Here is a 14,215-nt window from a genome sequence, read left to right as displayed (position 1 = left end):
TCTGCAAATGTCTTTGCACTAGTGGGACTATAGCAAAGTCCAATAGCCACGTTTAGGATGCCACTAGGTACACTGAGTGTTTGCTAGTAAAATGGCTTAGTTTAAAAAAGTTGGAGTGTGCAATGCAGGCAGACGTGCTCTGCAAATGTCTTTGCACTAGTGGGACTATAGCAAAGTCCAATAGCCACAGATAGGATGCCACTAGGTACACTGAGTGTTTGCTAGTATAATGGCTTAGTTATAATGAGTTGGAGTGTGCAGAGGACAAGAGGGTACAGTGGCAGGATTGTGGTGCTCTGGGTAGAGGAATGGAAGCCTGCCTTTCTATTCCCTCCTAATGGTGAAATGCAGGGAGGAAATCCCTGACCTTGGCTACACAGACGCTGTTGCTGTTTGCAGGACCTGTCACCTATGGCTCTCTGACCCTGCCGGTTTGAGCCCTTAAAAGGACTGCTATAAAGTGCTCTCCCTAAGCTGTCTAACGCTGTGTATGCAGCGCATACAGCTGTATCGGCTATAGGACTCAGGAGGACGGAGCTGTGACAGTGATGTCTGACACCAAAGACGCAGAAGGCAGATAATGACGTCCTGGAAGAAAATGTCCGGTTTTATAATGCAGGGACATGTGACATGGACATCCTATCACACATGCCGTTGCTTCTGTGGCTCAAAGTCCACTTAGCTGTGTGTGTGTCTGGGATTGGCTGACATGCTGGCCCGCCCCACAAGACGCGCGCGCTTAGGGAAGGAAGACAAGAAAAAAAAAAAAAAAAAAATGGCGATCGCCATTATACAAACAGCAGTCATCTGAAGGCGCTGTTCACGCACATTATACACTGAAATGTGATAATAGTGTGATTCACAGAGTGACTTACACTATTACAGCAGAAACCAAGCTATGATTTAGCTTGTTTTTTGCTGCTAGAACCGTTCTCGAACGTTTCTAGAACTATCGAGCTTTTGCAAAAAGCTCGAGTTCTAGTTCGATCTAGAACATGCCCCAAAATCACTCGAGCCTAGAACTGGAGAACCACGAACCACGAACCGCGCTCAACTCTAGTCTCCGGACCCAAGGCGAGATTGTGCGGCTGCTCGAAAAGAAAAAAGGGGTAAAGATATTTACAAAAGGGGTGAAAGGATTGGATAGTGTTTGTGACGTCACCCATGAGTCGTGGTAAGGCGGGATACCACCACTGCTGCGTTTGGGAAAGAGCGTCCGGGAGCAATGGGATGGCAGCTTGTGATGTTAAGCCCTCCGTGGGCAGGGGTATGGTGTCCTGCGGTGATGGTTGGCTGGGGACCCATCAGGAGTAGTGCGGCACAATGTACTCACACAGTCCAGAGATGCTGACACTGACACCGGGTAAACCAAAGTCCTGAATGCCTTGCAACCTTTGGGTGAGCACGTTGGGTCGGTGCCCTTTTGGTGTTGCTGGTTGGTCTGAAGCCTTGTCCCTTGGCTTTGTGTTTTCCTCTGTGTGGATCCCTTTCGCTTGAAACTACTTGGGTCCTGCTCATCTGTGTGGTTAGCAAAGTGAGCTTGCTCTCAGGGTTCACGCTTGGGATTTTCTGGCCGGATTTGGGAAGTCCTATACCCCTCGTTGCGGTAGAACCCCGATTTTGGAGCGGGTGGAGAACGGTTCATGAAGATTCCGTCCTCGTCAGGTGAATTACTGGGCTGCATAAAGCGCCTTCCCAGCCTAGGGTCCACGTACCCCGCTGTGCCCTGGCCCCTGCCCGGTTGTAGCACAAGGCCGCCAGTCTGCCCTCCGTGACAGTACCGTGCACCCTGTCACTACCCCCTGCAACCAGGGTTCCAGCTCCTTCCAGGCCAGGCCAACGTCTGGCACCTGGGACGGGTACAGGAGCCCAGCTATGCAGCGTGAACTTGTCCTGTCATGGCTCACTGACACTCTCTGACTACTCTGACACTTCTGGCCCTCCATCTACCATCCCCCCATCTGGGTGGTCCTATTCCCCTCAGGCCACCCAATGGGTGTTTGGTGGGTGTGGTGCAGTGTGTTCCTCAGGATTTGTGTATACCTGTTCTTAGCAACACCAAAGGGACAGGACCCGTAACCAAGGAGGAGCAGGTACCATGCAGAAGGGCAGATTGCATAGCACTCTTGTGACGACCTGAAAGGCCAGGGCATCACAGGTATGACCTCACCACAGGTCCTGCTAGACAAAGTGAGTCATTTGTATAATACTTATGCTAATTCTAACAGAGAGACAGGATAAGTATGAATATATTATCTTCTCCAGTGCAATACAAACTTCACTTTCTTGGATTTCAAAACCTTTACATCTGAGCTGACCACTACAGGCATGTAGATAAGCTCCGTGATATTTATGTAATTAATGGATTAAAAAATCTTTATATAATATTGCACCATTTTAAAGCGCCAGATTCTTGTCCCCTTAAACTAATATGGGAACCAGCATCTGGGCAGATATCCGGGACCAATTCTGGGCCGGAACCATTTTTTTTTTTAAAGCCGTTTGGATTCGCTGATCCAAGGTATCTTTGGGTCTGCCCATCACTAATTATAACTGAATTCAAATAAGGCTCATATAAAGTGCCAGTCACACAGATTTGTGTCGTGCTCATGTCAACTTACAGACTATTATTGATGGTCATACTATTGGATCAGGCAAGTTGCACAGCCTATAAGGACAGACACAACAATTTTATCCACCAACATTTCATGGCCTGGCTGCATTCTCATAGGATATAAAAAAAATACTTGTGGAAATAATATTTTAAAGGAATACACAAGCTTACAACTTTCACCAAGGGACCTCATTGTCTTGGGCGTCTCTATACCAAACTCAAAAACAATTAATTGAAAAATGCATCATGTACAAAAAAGTATAGTGTAGATTATTTTTAATTAAGGTCTCTTTGTACTGAAAAGTGTATTTCTGGAATACCTATTCAGCAGATATTAATTGTTTTATTTTTGCTGGACAGATTAAGTTATCAATTTTGACTGGCATTGATCTTTAAAATTTATGGTGCCTTTTGACCTAGAAGATTTCTAGTGAGCTTTTCCTCCATCTATGACTGCTGACTTATATGTAGAGGCCTTAAATTTTCCTTGACTGCTGTCTTAAATATAGGTGCTTTAGATTTTCTGCAATCCATTCTGCACTCATTATCATCATATCATCTTTTGTGATAAACCTGCATGCAAGTTCAACTCGTGCAGATAAACTCAATAGCTGTCTAACATTTATGTTTCTATTCTTGCTAGCAAAAGTTAATGTCAGTATGCAGGATTTTCTAACCTGTTCTAACAAATGTCATTCCCAATTATAGCGCCAACCTGGCATTTATATAATTTAATTAGCTGACACTGCGGGCATGACTGGTGTCAGTACTACAAGAGAAAGAACACTAGGCAGACTCTTTGTATTTTGACACATTGCGCTTGGTGCACCATTTTCTCTCTGGAACTCTATTTTACAATTTAATTCGAAAAACACTCAATTACAAGGGTTTATTGTTATACCGAACCATATATGTAGTTTTCAGAATATCAAATTTATTATAAATTGTCTTAAAACAGTCCTAAAATTGTTAATAACCTTGTTGGCCTCATGGTACCTTCCTAAAAGCAAAAAAGGTACTTTTGTACCTTTGTAAAAGCAACATGTACTTTTTGTACCTTTGTAAAACCTTATGTAAAAGCAAAAAAGGTACTTATATAATGCACCGCTCCATAATTTTTGGTTCTTTTTTTCAGTGCTGCATGGCAGCTTTTAATCTAAGGTTCCTGCCCCGGTCTTATGCTCAACTTCTGGAATTTTCCCCTTTTCTTGGTGCTGCTCCCTTCAGTCTCAAGCAGTTTGTGACCTGCAAGCTGCTCAAGTGTTTCATAATACAAAATAGAGTTCACTCTTCAATGCAAGTCTTTGAGTGCCTTGTTCTGGCTGTCATAGACTTGTATGGAAAGCTTGTGATGCAACTGCCAGTCAGAAGTTATAATCACAGATTGAATCATGAACTGAAGCAATGCAGAAAAGGTGAAGACGCTGGAGGTTGAGAATAAAACCTGGGGGGGGAGAGGGGAGTTAGATTTTAAAGCACCACTCAAGTGGTAAAAAAAAAAAACAGCAAGAGTGGTGCATTAAATTATATCCTTTTATCAGATAGCATAATTCAGTATTTAATGGCAGTATAATTCTCTTATTGGTGCGTTAAAGGGAATTAGTTACTATATTTTTGCTACTAAAAGTGAGAACTTCATTATGTAGGGACTAAGGGGCACTTTGCACACTACGACATCGCAGGTGCGATGTCGGTGGGGTCAAATTGAAAGTGATGCACATCCTTCATCGCAGGCGATATCGTAGTATGTAAAGCCTTTTTGATACGATTAACGAGTGCAAAATCGTCGTAATCCTATCATCGGTGTAGCGTCTCTCATTTCCATAATTTGAAAATGACCGATGTTACGATGTTGTTCCTCGTTCCAGCGGCATCACACATCGCTGTGTGTGAAGCCGCAGGAGCAAGGAACATCTCCTACCTGCGTCCTGCGGCTCACACCAGCTATGCGGAAGGAAGGAGGTGGGCGGGATGTTTACATCCCGCTCATCTCCGCCCCTCCGCTTCTATTGGCCACCTGCTGTGTGACATCGCTATGATGCCGCACAACCCGCCTCCTTAATAAGGAGGTGGGTCGCTGGCCAGAGCGACGTCGCAGGGCAGGTGAGTGCATGTGAAGCTGCCGTAGCGATAATGTTCGCTATGGCAGCTATCACTAGATATCGCAGCTGCGACGGGGGCGGGGACTATCGCGCTCGGCATCGCAAGCATCAGCTTGCAATGTCATAGTGTGCAAAGTGCCCCTAAGACTTTTATTCCAGAGATGTACAACTTACTGAAAAAACCTAAACATACCCCACAGTACTCAAAAATATACTCTAATTATATACCCCAGTGGGAAAGAAATTTTTCAAATGCCATTTAATTGATACAAAAGATTCAAAAGTTCAAAAAACACTAAAAAAGCAGAGCAGTGTAGTCAGATACAATGATTACATAAAATTCCAAAGACTGAAAGAGTATATAAAGTTGTTATAAAAAATACACAATCATATATCCTAGAAAATGCCCCCACAACAATAATAGTAAGGAATTAATAATAATGAATAGGGACATAATACATGCATATCAAATACATAACCTGGTACTCTCACAAGCTAAATCTAGAGACCCATACAACCATAGACAATAATAAGGGGCATGTGCAACTAAATAAAAATTCATAAGTATGTGGGCAGGGATTATAACCACAGGACCTAGGACATAGCAGCATTAAAATTTTGGGACCACCGGGTAGAAAGACGAAGGATATGGCTACATAGCAAATCCAGCACTGGAGGCCATACTGACCACACTGCCCTGTACCTCGACGTACGTTTCACCTCAGCTTCATTGGATATAACTTACTTGGCTGCTTGCTGCAGTTATGATAAAATCATTGTTTTACGTGCCATAAATTTACCACTTCTCTAAATGCTGAGCTCTGTATAACCACCACCCGCACCACTAACGAAAAACGTTCTGTATATACTATGCATAGGAAGAAAGCTGCAAATCAGTCATGAAGGCAAGGTAATGCAGAGCTTATAAATATACAGGACTATGTAGCAAAAGGTTTACTAGTTCTCTAGTAATAATCTATCTCCTGTTAACATTAGCAGTAAGATCTTTTCACCAAATTTTCCCAAAAGATGCAATTCACGGTAAATAAATTTCGGCAAATGTGAATACTAAAAAGCTCGCAAAATACAGAAGAAAGAAATAAAGAGAGAGCAGAAGAGCTTACACACTACATGAGAAAGAGAAAGAGAGAGAAAAGGCACTGCTGACCATAACAGTTTACACTCTGCCAGAGAGAGAAACTTACTCAGTGACTGGAACTGAAAAATGACTACTCTACTGTGAACTGCTAATCTGGAAATGGCCCAGATACTGGCCAGCTTTATGCAAGGTATGAAAATCTGCCAGATGTTGTAGCTGAATGGCATTATGGAAAAAGACATTAGCCCTCAGTGTGGGAAATAGTGCTTGACAAGTTTTTTTGCAAACCACAAATTGAATCTCAAAGTGTTTAAATTCATGTGAAACCCAAAATATTAGGAAATTCAGTTCAAACTCAATCGATCTGCACTTCTCTACTGCTGATCAAACAATGATTTTAGCAAAACTACAGCAAGCAGCTTAGTAAGCGACACATAGTTGGAATCAAGGTCTCTGAATTAGGTAGAAAAACATGGTTACAGACTCATTTAAATTGAAATAACTTATTTGCACTGAAATTGATCTTACAATAGACCTAGATTTGGTCAAGAGTAGAGAAAAAAGACTTAAGGCCCCGTCACACGCTGCAATATATATCTAACGATATGTCGTCGGGGTCACGGTATTTGTGACACACATCCGGAATCGTTAGAGATGTTAACGACTGTTAACAAGCAAAAATACTCACCTTATCTTTGCTTGTCTTGTTGACACGGTGTTCATTTTCATAATGTAGTTCCTCCTTCTGCGTGCCGGTTGTACGTCGTTCCGGCGGCAGCACACATCGCTATGTGTGAAACCCCGGGAACGACGAACCCAGCTTACCTACATCCCGCCGGCAATACGGAAGGAAAGAGGTGGGTGGGATGTTACGTCCCGCTCATCTCCGCTTCTCCGCTTCTATTGGGCGGCCACTGTGTGACGTCGTTGTGACGCCGAATGTCCCACCCCCTTCAGGAAGAGGATGTTCGCTGCCCACAGCGACATCGTAAGGGAGGTAAGTACGTGTGATGGGGGTTAACGACATTGAGTGCCACGGGCAACGAATTGCCCGTGACACACAAACGACGGGGGCGGGTGCGATCGCTCACGCGATTGCACGATATATCGTCGCGTGTGACGGGGCCTTTAGTCAATATTCTATAGTTTGATTTAAAGAGGGTTTGACTGTTTTAAAATTCATTTGAATATGCTTGCATGCTAAAAAAAATTTTTAGAATATACATAAACTTAGATTTTAGTACTATTATTCTGTCATTGTATGAAGCTATATAATTTAGCATTGACTGTCAAATATCACCCATAAGCTGCTCATAGACACTACATTAATTTTGTTTGAACCTTCTAATTCTGGTAGGACTGGTTAAACAGCAAACATCTATGTCAGTCTTTGGACTCTGCTTTGGTGCTAATGTCAAGAGGTAGAATGCCATTATATTTCAAAATGGCTGATCCTTTTGTATTTAGAGTAAATAAAACTTCTGTTAGAGACATAAGACAAACTTTTTTTACTCTCCCTGTACAGAATTATTGCCGAGTGGAATATGAATATGCATTTTTGGGTGCGTGATAGTAGTTAGTCAAAAGAGAGTTCATCCAACCCATATATAATATTTCTAGACAGTCATGGCCACATTTCTCTTATGATTAATAAAAAATCAAGTCCTTTTAATTTAGGTAATGTTTGAATCATTACCTGGACTGCATACCTAGAAGACTACATAGACACTTAATTTATTCCAATATCTCTTGAAAGTAGCAACAAAGCCTTTCGTACCAGGATACAAGCAAGTTATATGAAAACTACATAAAAATAGTAACTGGATGTTTATGAATAAAAAGGCAATTACTACATAGACAAATTCATGCAAAAAAATTGATGAATTACATACATAGATTCTGTAAATTTATTTTTTCATTTGTGACTTTTCTATTTTAATTCATGTTATTGCCACCAAGTGATGGCAAATGTCGAAATTTATAACAAATGCAATCTGTGTCCACTTTGAAACAGCGGTGTAAAACAGTTTAACATATGTGAAGCTTAACCTTCCATTTCATGATATTGAGCAAACGACTTCTAAACCAGGCTAGGCATTTAATGGATGTGTTTCTGTTAACTGATTAGCATTTTGATGGACTTTTGATGTTCCTAGATATCCGTGGAATACAAGAGTTTTTGGATAGAGTATCTCAGCAGGGAATGGATGTAGCTTTGCAGAAGGTGGAAAACAACATTAATAAAATGATCACGGGACTCTTTGCTACTATGCGCATTGAAGAGCTAAATCGCTACAGGGACACACTGAGAAGAGCCATTCTTGTGATGAGTCCAACAACTGCCAAATCCTTCATTACTGAGGTAAGACATAACCCTATCCTGTTTTATAGTGGCTTGTAACTTTCCTTGGTGTTTCAATTTGCACTTTAAGCGCTGCAACTAACAAGGCAGTTACGAACAAATGTGTATACAGAAAGAAACATGCTTCTAATTGTGCACTTAGTCTAACCAGAAGATGCTTTATGACAAAGATATATACACATACAATGTGAGGTTCTGAAAAAGACATACATTTATGATAATGTGTTGACTTCCACTAATGATAAACATGTTGTGTATTCATTGCGCCATCTTTCAAATAGACATCCCAAGCAATGGAGACTATAGATGATGTAATTTACATTAGGCAATTTGCAGAAAATAAGAGGGATTAAAGCACTTTGAAATTAGATTTTCTAAAGCAGATGATTTCATTTCTGCATTCTTAAGAAGAAACAAATCGGTGATGGATTTTGTATTTTAAGTCATTAATAAGAATGATTACAATAGACTCATCTAGAGTCTAAATTCAAGGACATTGAGGATGGCTCAATGATGTAAATAGATTTTCTCTTTTAAATATAAATATATATATATATATATATATATATATATACTTCTCAACACTGATATTGCAACACCAAGACGGAAAAGTCGTGGAAGTAGGAAAATTACATGTTAAAGGTATGCAAAAACTGAAAATGGAAAGTAATTTTATAAAAAGATCTCAATTTACACAGAGGCATGTGCACTTACATGCCTTGGCATGTTATCAATAGGATAATTAGTGTCTGAAGAATATTATGCACAAAGTCAAGCACTTGTGAACACATCATCAAGATCAGCAACTGGCAGCTCCATTTACAAATGCTAACAAATAACTTCCCAGATGTGCTTAATGGGAAGCAAGTCCAAAAATTCTGCAGTCTATGGTAGCATGTTTGGGAAATGCAGGCAATACCATGAGCAACATACAATCTGAGATTGTTGTGATGGAGTTGGTTACTGGGACACTTTGGAGAATGGTCATACCACTATTTCCACAACAAAATCAAGAAAGTATAAACGTTACATGTTGCAATTTACGCGTTACACTTTACACGTTGCAATTTCGCATACAATATCGTATGCAATCTGCAACGCCCCCATCGTATGTGCAGCACGTTCAATTTGTTGAACGTGCTGCACAAACAATTAACCCCCGTCACACGTACTTACCTTCCATACGACCTCGATGTGGGCGTCAAACGTCCACTTCCTGGAGTGGGAGGGACGTTCGGCATCACATCGACGTCACGCGGCAGCCGGCCAATAGAAGTGGAGGGGCGGAGCTGAGCGGGACATAAACATCCCGCCCACCTTCTTCCTTCCGCACTGTGGGCTGGGAGGGTAAGATCTGTTCATCGTTCCCGGGGTGTCACACACTGCAATGTGTGGTACCCCGGTACAATGAACAATCTGACGTGCAATTCTAGAGAAAGGTACGATGTGTATGTGATGAACGTTTTAACGTTCAATCGCAATCGCACGCACCTGTCACACACTGCAATGTAACTTACGATGCCGGATGTGCGTCACTTACGATGTGATCCCGCCAACACATCGTAAGATACATTGCAGCGTGTAAAGCGGGCTTTACACTGAAGCATTGAACTGTTAATGCACCTAAAAAAATCAAACTAGACTAGTTTCTCTACCTTACGCCACTCCACTTTGTAATCATTGGTGAATAGAACTAGTGTTTAGTTCCCTCATGAAAACCTTTTAATAGCATTGTCCTAGACCAATTTCTGGATATCATTGCATATAAGACAAAAGGTGGATACATTCCTGAAGAGAATAGACATCCAAGTTCTATTGCAGCTTCCAATGCCATCTTGCACTGCGCCCTGACAGTGTTTGAAAGTGATGTCATGAGGTCAATGGAACACCTAAAGCTGGACATCAGGCTTGCATAGCAATGTCATGTAAATTCATTCTGATGGCTTGCATAGACAGTGACTGATATCCTCGGCTTCGAATGTAACTTCAAATTTCACTTGCAGTACAGAATGGATTAATTGTGAAATGACTAGTATGACCATTTCTCCAAAGTGTCCATGCAGCCATTTTTGAACATAACACCAGGCTGCTTGTCCTACTGTGAACAGCCTGCAGCATCATCTATCTTCGGTGTGTATATATATATATATATATTTGGTGTGCAAACACATTCAACGGCGATGTTTTGACTTGCTGGCTCTTCTTAAGCTATATTTAACTATATTTAATGTATGGTGAATAGAGATGAGTAGCCTCATGGCAGATCGAGCTCTGCAGATTCAGCCAGACTTTATTTAAAGTTCAGTTTTGGACTCAGCATTGACCGGAACTTCATTGAGGTTCACTGGTAGGCAGTTCAGCTCTTCCCCAATATACAGGCCACTATAAACAGAACGCTTCCGAGGGTGGGCCAGATTTTTCCATTTTTTGTTGTTTGTGCACATTACATCCGCTAATGCTGATCTTATCCCCAGTGCAAGAAATTCAAACATTGCATGCGGCTCTCACTGGGCCATGCACTAAGCGTACCTGAGTATAGAGCTGATCGCTCAAGTGGTTTGCATACATAAAGCACCTGAAATTAGAAACTTGAAAACTGATTTAATATGTACAGTCTGTGTTCTATATGAAAACTAAACTTAAAAATTCAGGTTAGCTCTCCTCTAATGGTGAACTAACATGCATTAAAAGATACTCCAATTAACTATAACATGAAATGTCCTCTTTAATATTGTGTTAAACCCTTGTTCCACCAAATTGGCTTTGAACCTTCAAGACAGTCACTCCATGAATCCTTTCGATGTGTTCTATGGTACCAAGACATTAGCAAGAGATCTTATAGACATTGTTAGTTGTCAGGTCAGAACTGTTTTCTAGCATACAGATTGAGGTCTAGAAAAATTTGAAGCAAAACTAAAACTTTCAACTCTTTATCATGTTGGTCAAATTATTTCTGAAAGATTTTTGCAATGTGGAAGGGCAAATTAGCCTGAAAGCAGTAACTACCACTATGAGTGTATTTACTCTGCAGGAATGTTTAGGTAGATAGTATGAGTCAAGGAAACATCACCATGAGTATTGAGATCTATGGTTTCTCAGTATAACCATTCTCATTTTCCCATATTGAATACTGTTGTGATGTCTTTCTGAGGAAACAAGCGCACACCCACACTGTCACCCACATAATGTAAAATAATTGTGTTTCATCAAAACTCACCAACTTCTTTGATTTGAAGAAAAAAGAAAAAGATTTTTTTCTGAAATAATGAGCACACCAATAAATGTGGACGGTTTAGTTGTATATCAACATATTATTTTTACATAAAATATTTTTATATAAAATAATTATCAACTATGATTTTAGGAATAAAGTACCTCTAGAAGAAAGAACATTAGCCTAATTATTCACCAATTTTAGGAAAAAAAGTCATAATTTGTGAGTAATTTGCAAAAATCCAGTCCAATCTTATTGATTGCATTATATGACCATGATTTGATCACTAGCATTTATTGAACATCTTCACATGGATTTACTTGCTGCCTATCAGTTGCTAATGTTTGAGTTTCTATGAATGCTTGAAAACGCTGCGTAAAGATATCCTTCCCTTATAATATGAGAGGTTTGATAACTATATGTTGGACATTAATTGGGACAATATGAGGTAGTTACTTTTCATATCCATGCATACCAAAAACAGGAGAATCATTCTGAATAATTATGTCCTGCTCATTAAATGATCAATGAGTTTTACATCTAATAACTGGATATTATTTGCTCTATAATGAGTTTTTCTCCAATTAATAAAGTTCCACTCCTTTTGGCTACACAATCAGTAGACTCAACAAAATATTATTGCTATACTTTACATTTTATTTGCAACATTAACATGGTCAAAAGCAGTAATTTTTTGACATTGTAAGAATATGAATATTTATATACATTTGTACCTTTGTTTTATTATTGGACAATGATTTAGCTAATTGTATTTCTTCGATATGCACTTTATTCTTAGAATGCAATATTGGAAATATATTTTTCCTTATGTTATTATATAATCAGAAAATCACACAAATACTCAGCTATTTATAATATATTTAAACATTTAAAATTATCCTAGGTGTGGAGCTCAGTCTTTCTGGGTTTGTACATTTTCTTGTATTGCTTGATGGTAAAGTTCTTTTGATTATTGTAGGCACTTTTACCACATTGATCAGTCTGCATTGATGCAACCCTATGTTTAGCAAGGTAACATGCACTGCGTGTTCTCACATAATAATTAATTAATGAAAATTCAGCTCACCGAGTTGCTGTGATCCTCTGTCTGTCTGGACCCGCGCACGGAAGGTTATGCTGCCAGTTCCACAATCAAAAAGGAAAAAAGTCCAGCGCAGTCCTCAGAATAGAAATGTAAAAATAGTCACATTTATTGGGTAAATCCATAAAAATGAGTGATATACAAAGCGGTCAGCTGGGAAAATATAAAGGACAAGCCAGAGCCCACAGAACTACACGTTTCGACACATAGTCTTAATCATGTTCTCCATGATTAAGACTACGTGTCGAAACACGTAGTTCTGTGAGCTCTAGCTTGTCCTTTATATTTTCCCAGCTGACCGCTTTGTATATCACTCATTTTTATGGATTTACCCAATAAATGTGACTATTTTAAAATTTCTACTCTGAAGACTGCGCTGGACTTTTTTCTTTTTTAGTTATAATAATTAGGGATGATCGAATACCTCAAATATTCGGCTTTGCAAATGTTTTCCGAATAGGTCACCGCTATGCGAATATTCGATGCGCAATGTAAGTCTATGGGAAGTCGAATAGTTCTGAATAGTTGTTATTCGGGTTTCTCATAGACTTATATTGCGCATCGAATATTCACGAATAATCGAATAGCGGCGACCTATTCGGAAAATATTCGCGAAGCCAAATATTTGAGGTATTTGATCATCCCTAATAATAATAATAATCATCCTTAAAGAGTTTTTTTTCATGCACAAAGTTCGTTTTAAATTTGAATTTAATCAGCAGATCTTGGAATATTAACAATTTTTCACAATTTGATGTGTTTGAAAAAATGTTGCTATGCCAAGATAATTTTTTAAGTATGTCCCTGCTGTGTACTGTGTAATTGATGTGTCCTGGGCAGAGAAGGATGCGAAAAAAGTATATAGTTTTCACAGCATAGGTTCACAGCTGAGTCTTTATGTGAGGTAAAACATCTGTCTGCTTTCAAAAAAAATGTTTTACCTCAAAGAAATAATTATTTCTGATCCTGTGCTGTAATGTCTGTATACTCTTTGCATCCTCTCCTGCCCAGGAGATGTGGTATGATCAGATCATGATCCTGTACAGTCGGACATATTCATTACATAGCACAAAGCAGGGGCACATTTAGAAGATCTCAGCTCAGGAACATGTTTTCAAACACCCAATTGTGGAAAGTATTATTATTCCACAATCTAATCATTAAAATTAACTTTGTTTGAGACAACCCCTTTAACTTATTCACTAATTTAGGCTACATTAGTCCTTCTGAGGGATCAGATACTCTAGTCTTTATACCCCATGCTCATCAGTGAGTATTGGGAGTACAACTTTCTGTCAGTGTTTTCTTTTATAAGTCTTCAGATAACCTCTATTGATCTAATAGTCCACATAGTACAACTGCACCCCTATCTGAGTCGCTCATATCTTTACACTATATCCATTTCTTCAGTTTCCAACAAGTCAACTTCCTGAACTGTTTAACTGCTACCTAGTATTTGCTGTCCCTTGACAAGTGCAATTTCCATGCAATAATCATTTATATTTTAATGTGGCTATTAGGTTATTATTTCTATTAGATGATGTGTAAATTTCTAAATATTAAACTTACTTATATTATCCTACTAGCTGTAGTACCCTTTGTTGCCTGAGATAGTAACTAAGTGTCTCTCTGTCTCTCTCCCACTCTCCCTCTCTCTCACTCTGTCTGTCTCCCTTTTGTTTCTGTCTCCTTCTCTGTCTGTCTCGCTCTCTGTATGTCTGA

At 39.7% G+C, this 14,215-nt stretch overlaps 1 protein-coding gene across 2 annotated transcripts in view; it reads left to right on the top strand.

Annotated features, from left to right (window-relative positions):
- The window catches only part of GRID2 (glutamate ionotropic receptor delta type subunit 2), a 1,893,008-nt gene that overhangs the window by 740,894 nt on the left and 1,137,899 nt on the right, over nucleotides 1-14,215 (top strand). For both annotated transcript variants that reach the window (XR_012754338.1, XM_075351083.1), the window contains exon 4: nucleotides 7,972-8,177. Coding sequence is in view for 1 of the 2 variants with exons in the window: in XM_075351083.1 (XP_075207198.1) it covers nucleotides 7,972-8,177 (206 nt within the window). In the remaining variant the exon portion in view is untranslated. The remainder of the gene's footprint in view (nucleotides 1-7,971; nucleotides 8,178-14,215) is intronic.

Source organism: Anomaloglossus baeobatrachus, chromosome 1 (genome assembly GCF_048569485.1).
Source record: "Anomaloglossus baeobatrachus isolate aAnoBae1 chromosome 1, aAnoBae1.hap1, whole genome shotgun sequence".
Taxonomy (NCBI): Eukaryota; Metazoa; Chordata; class Amphibia; order Anura; family Aromobatidae; genus Anomaloglossus; species Anomaloglossus baeobatrachus.
This window is presented reverse-complemented; position numbering and strand designations above follow the sequence as displayed.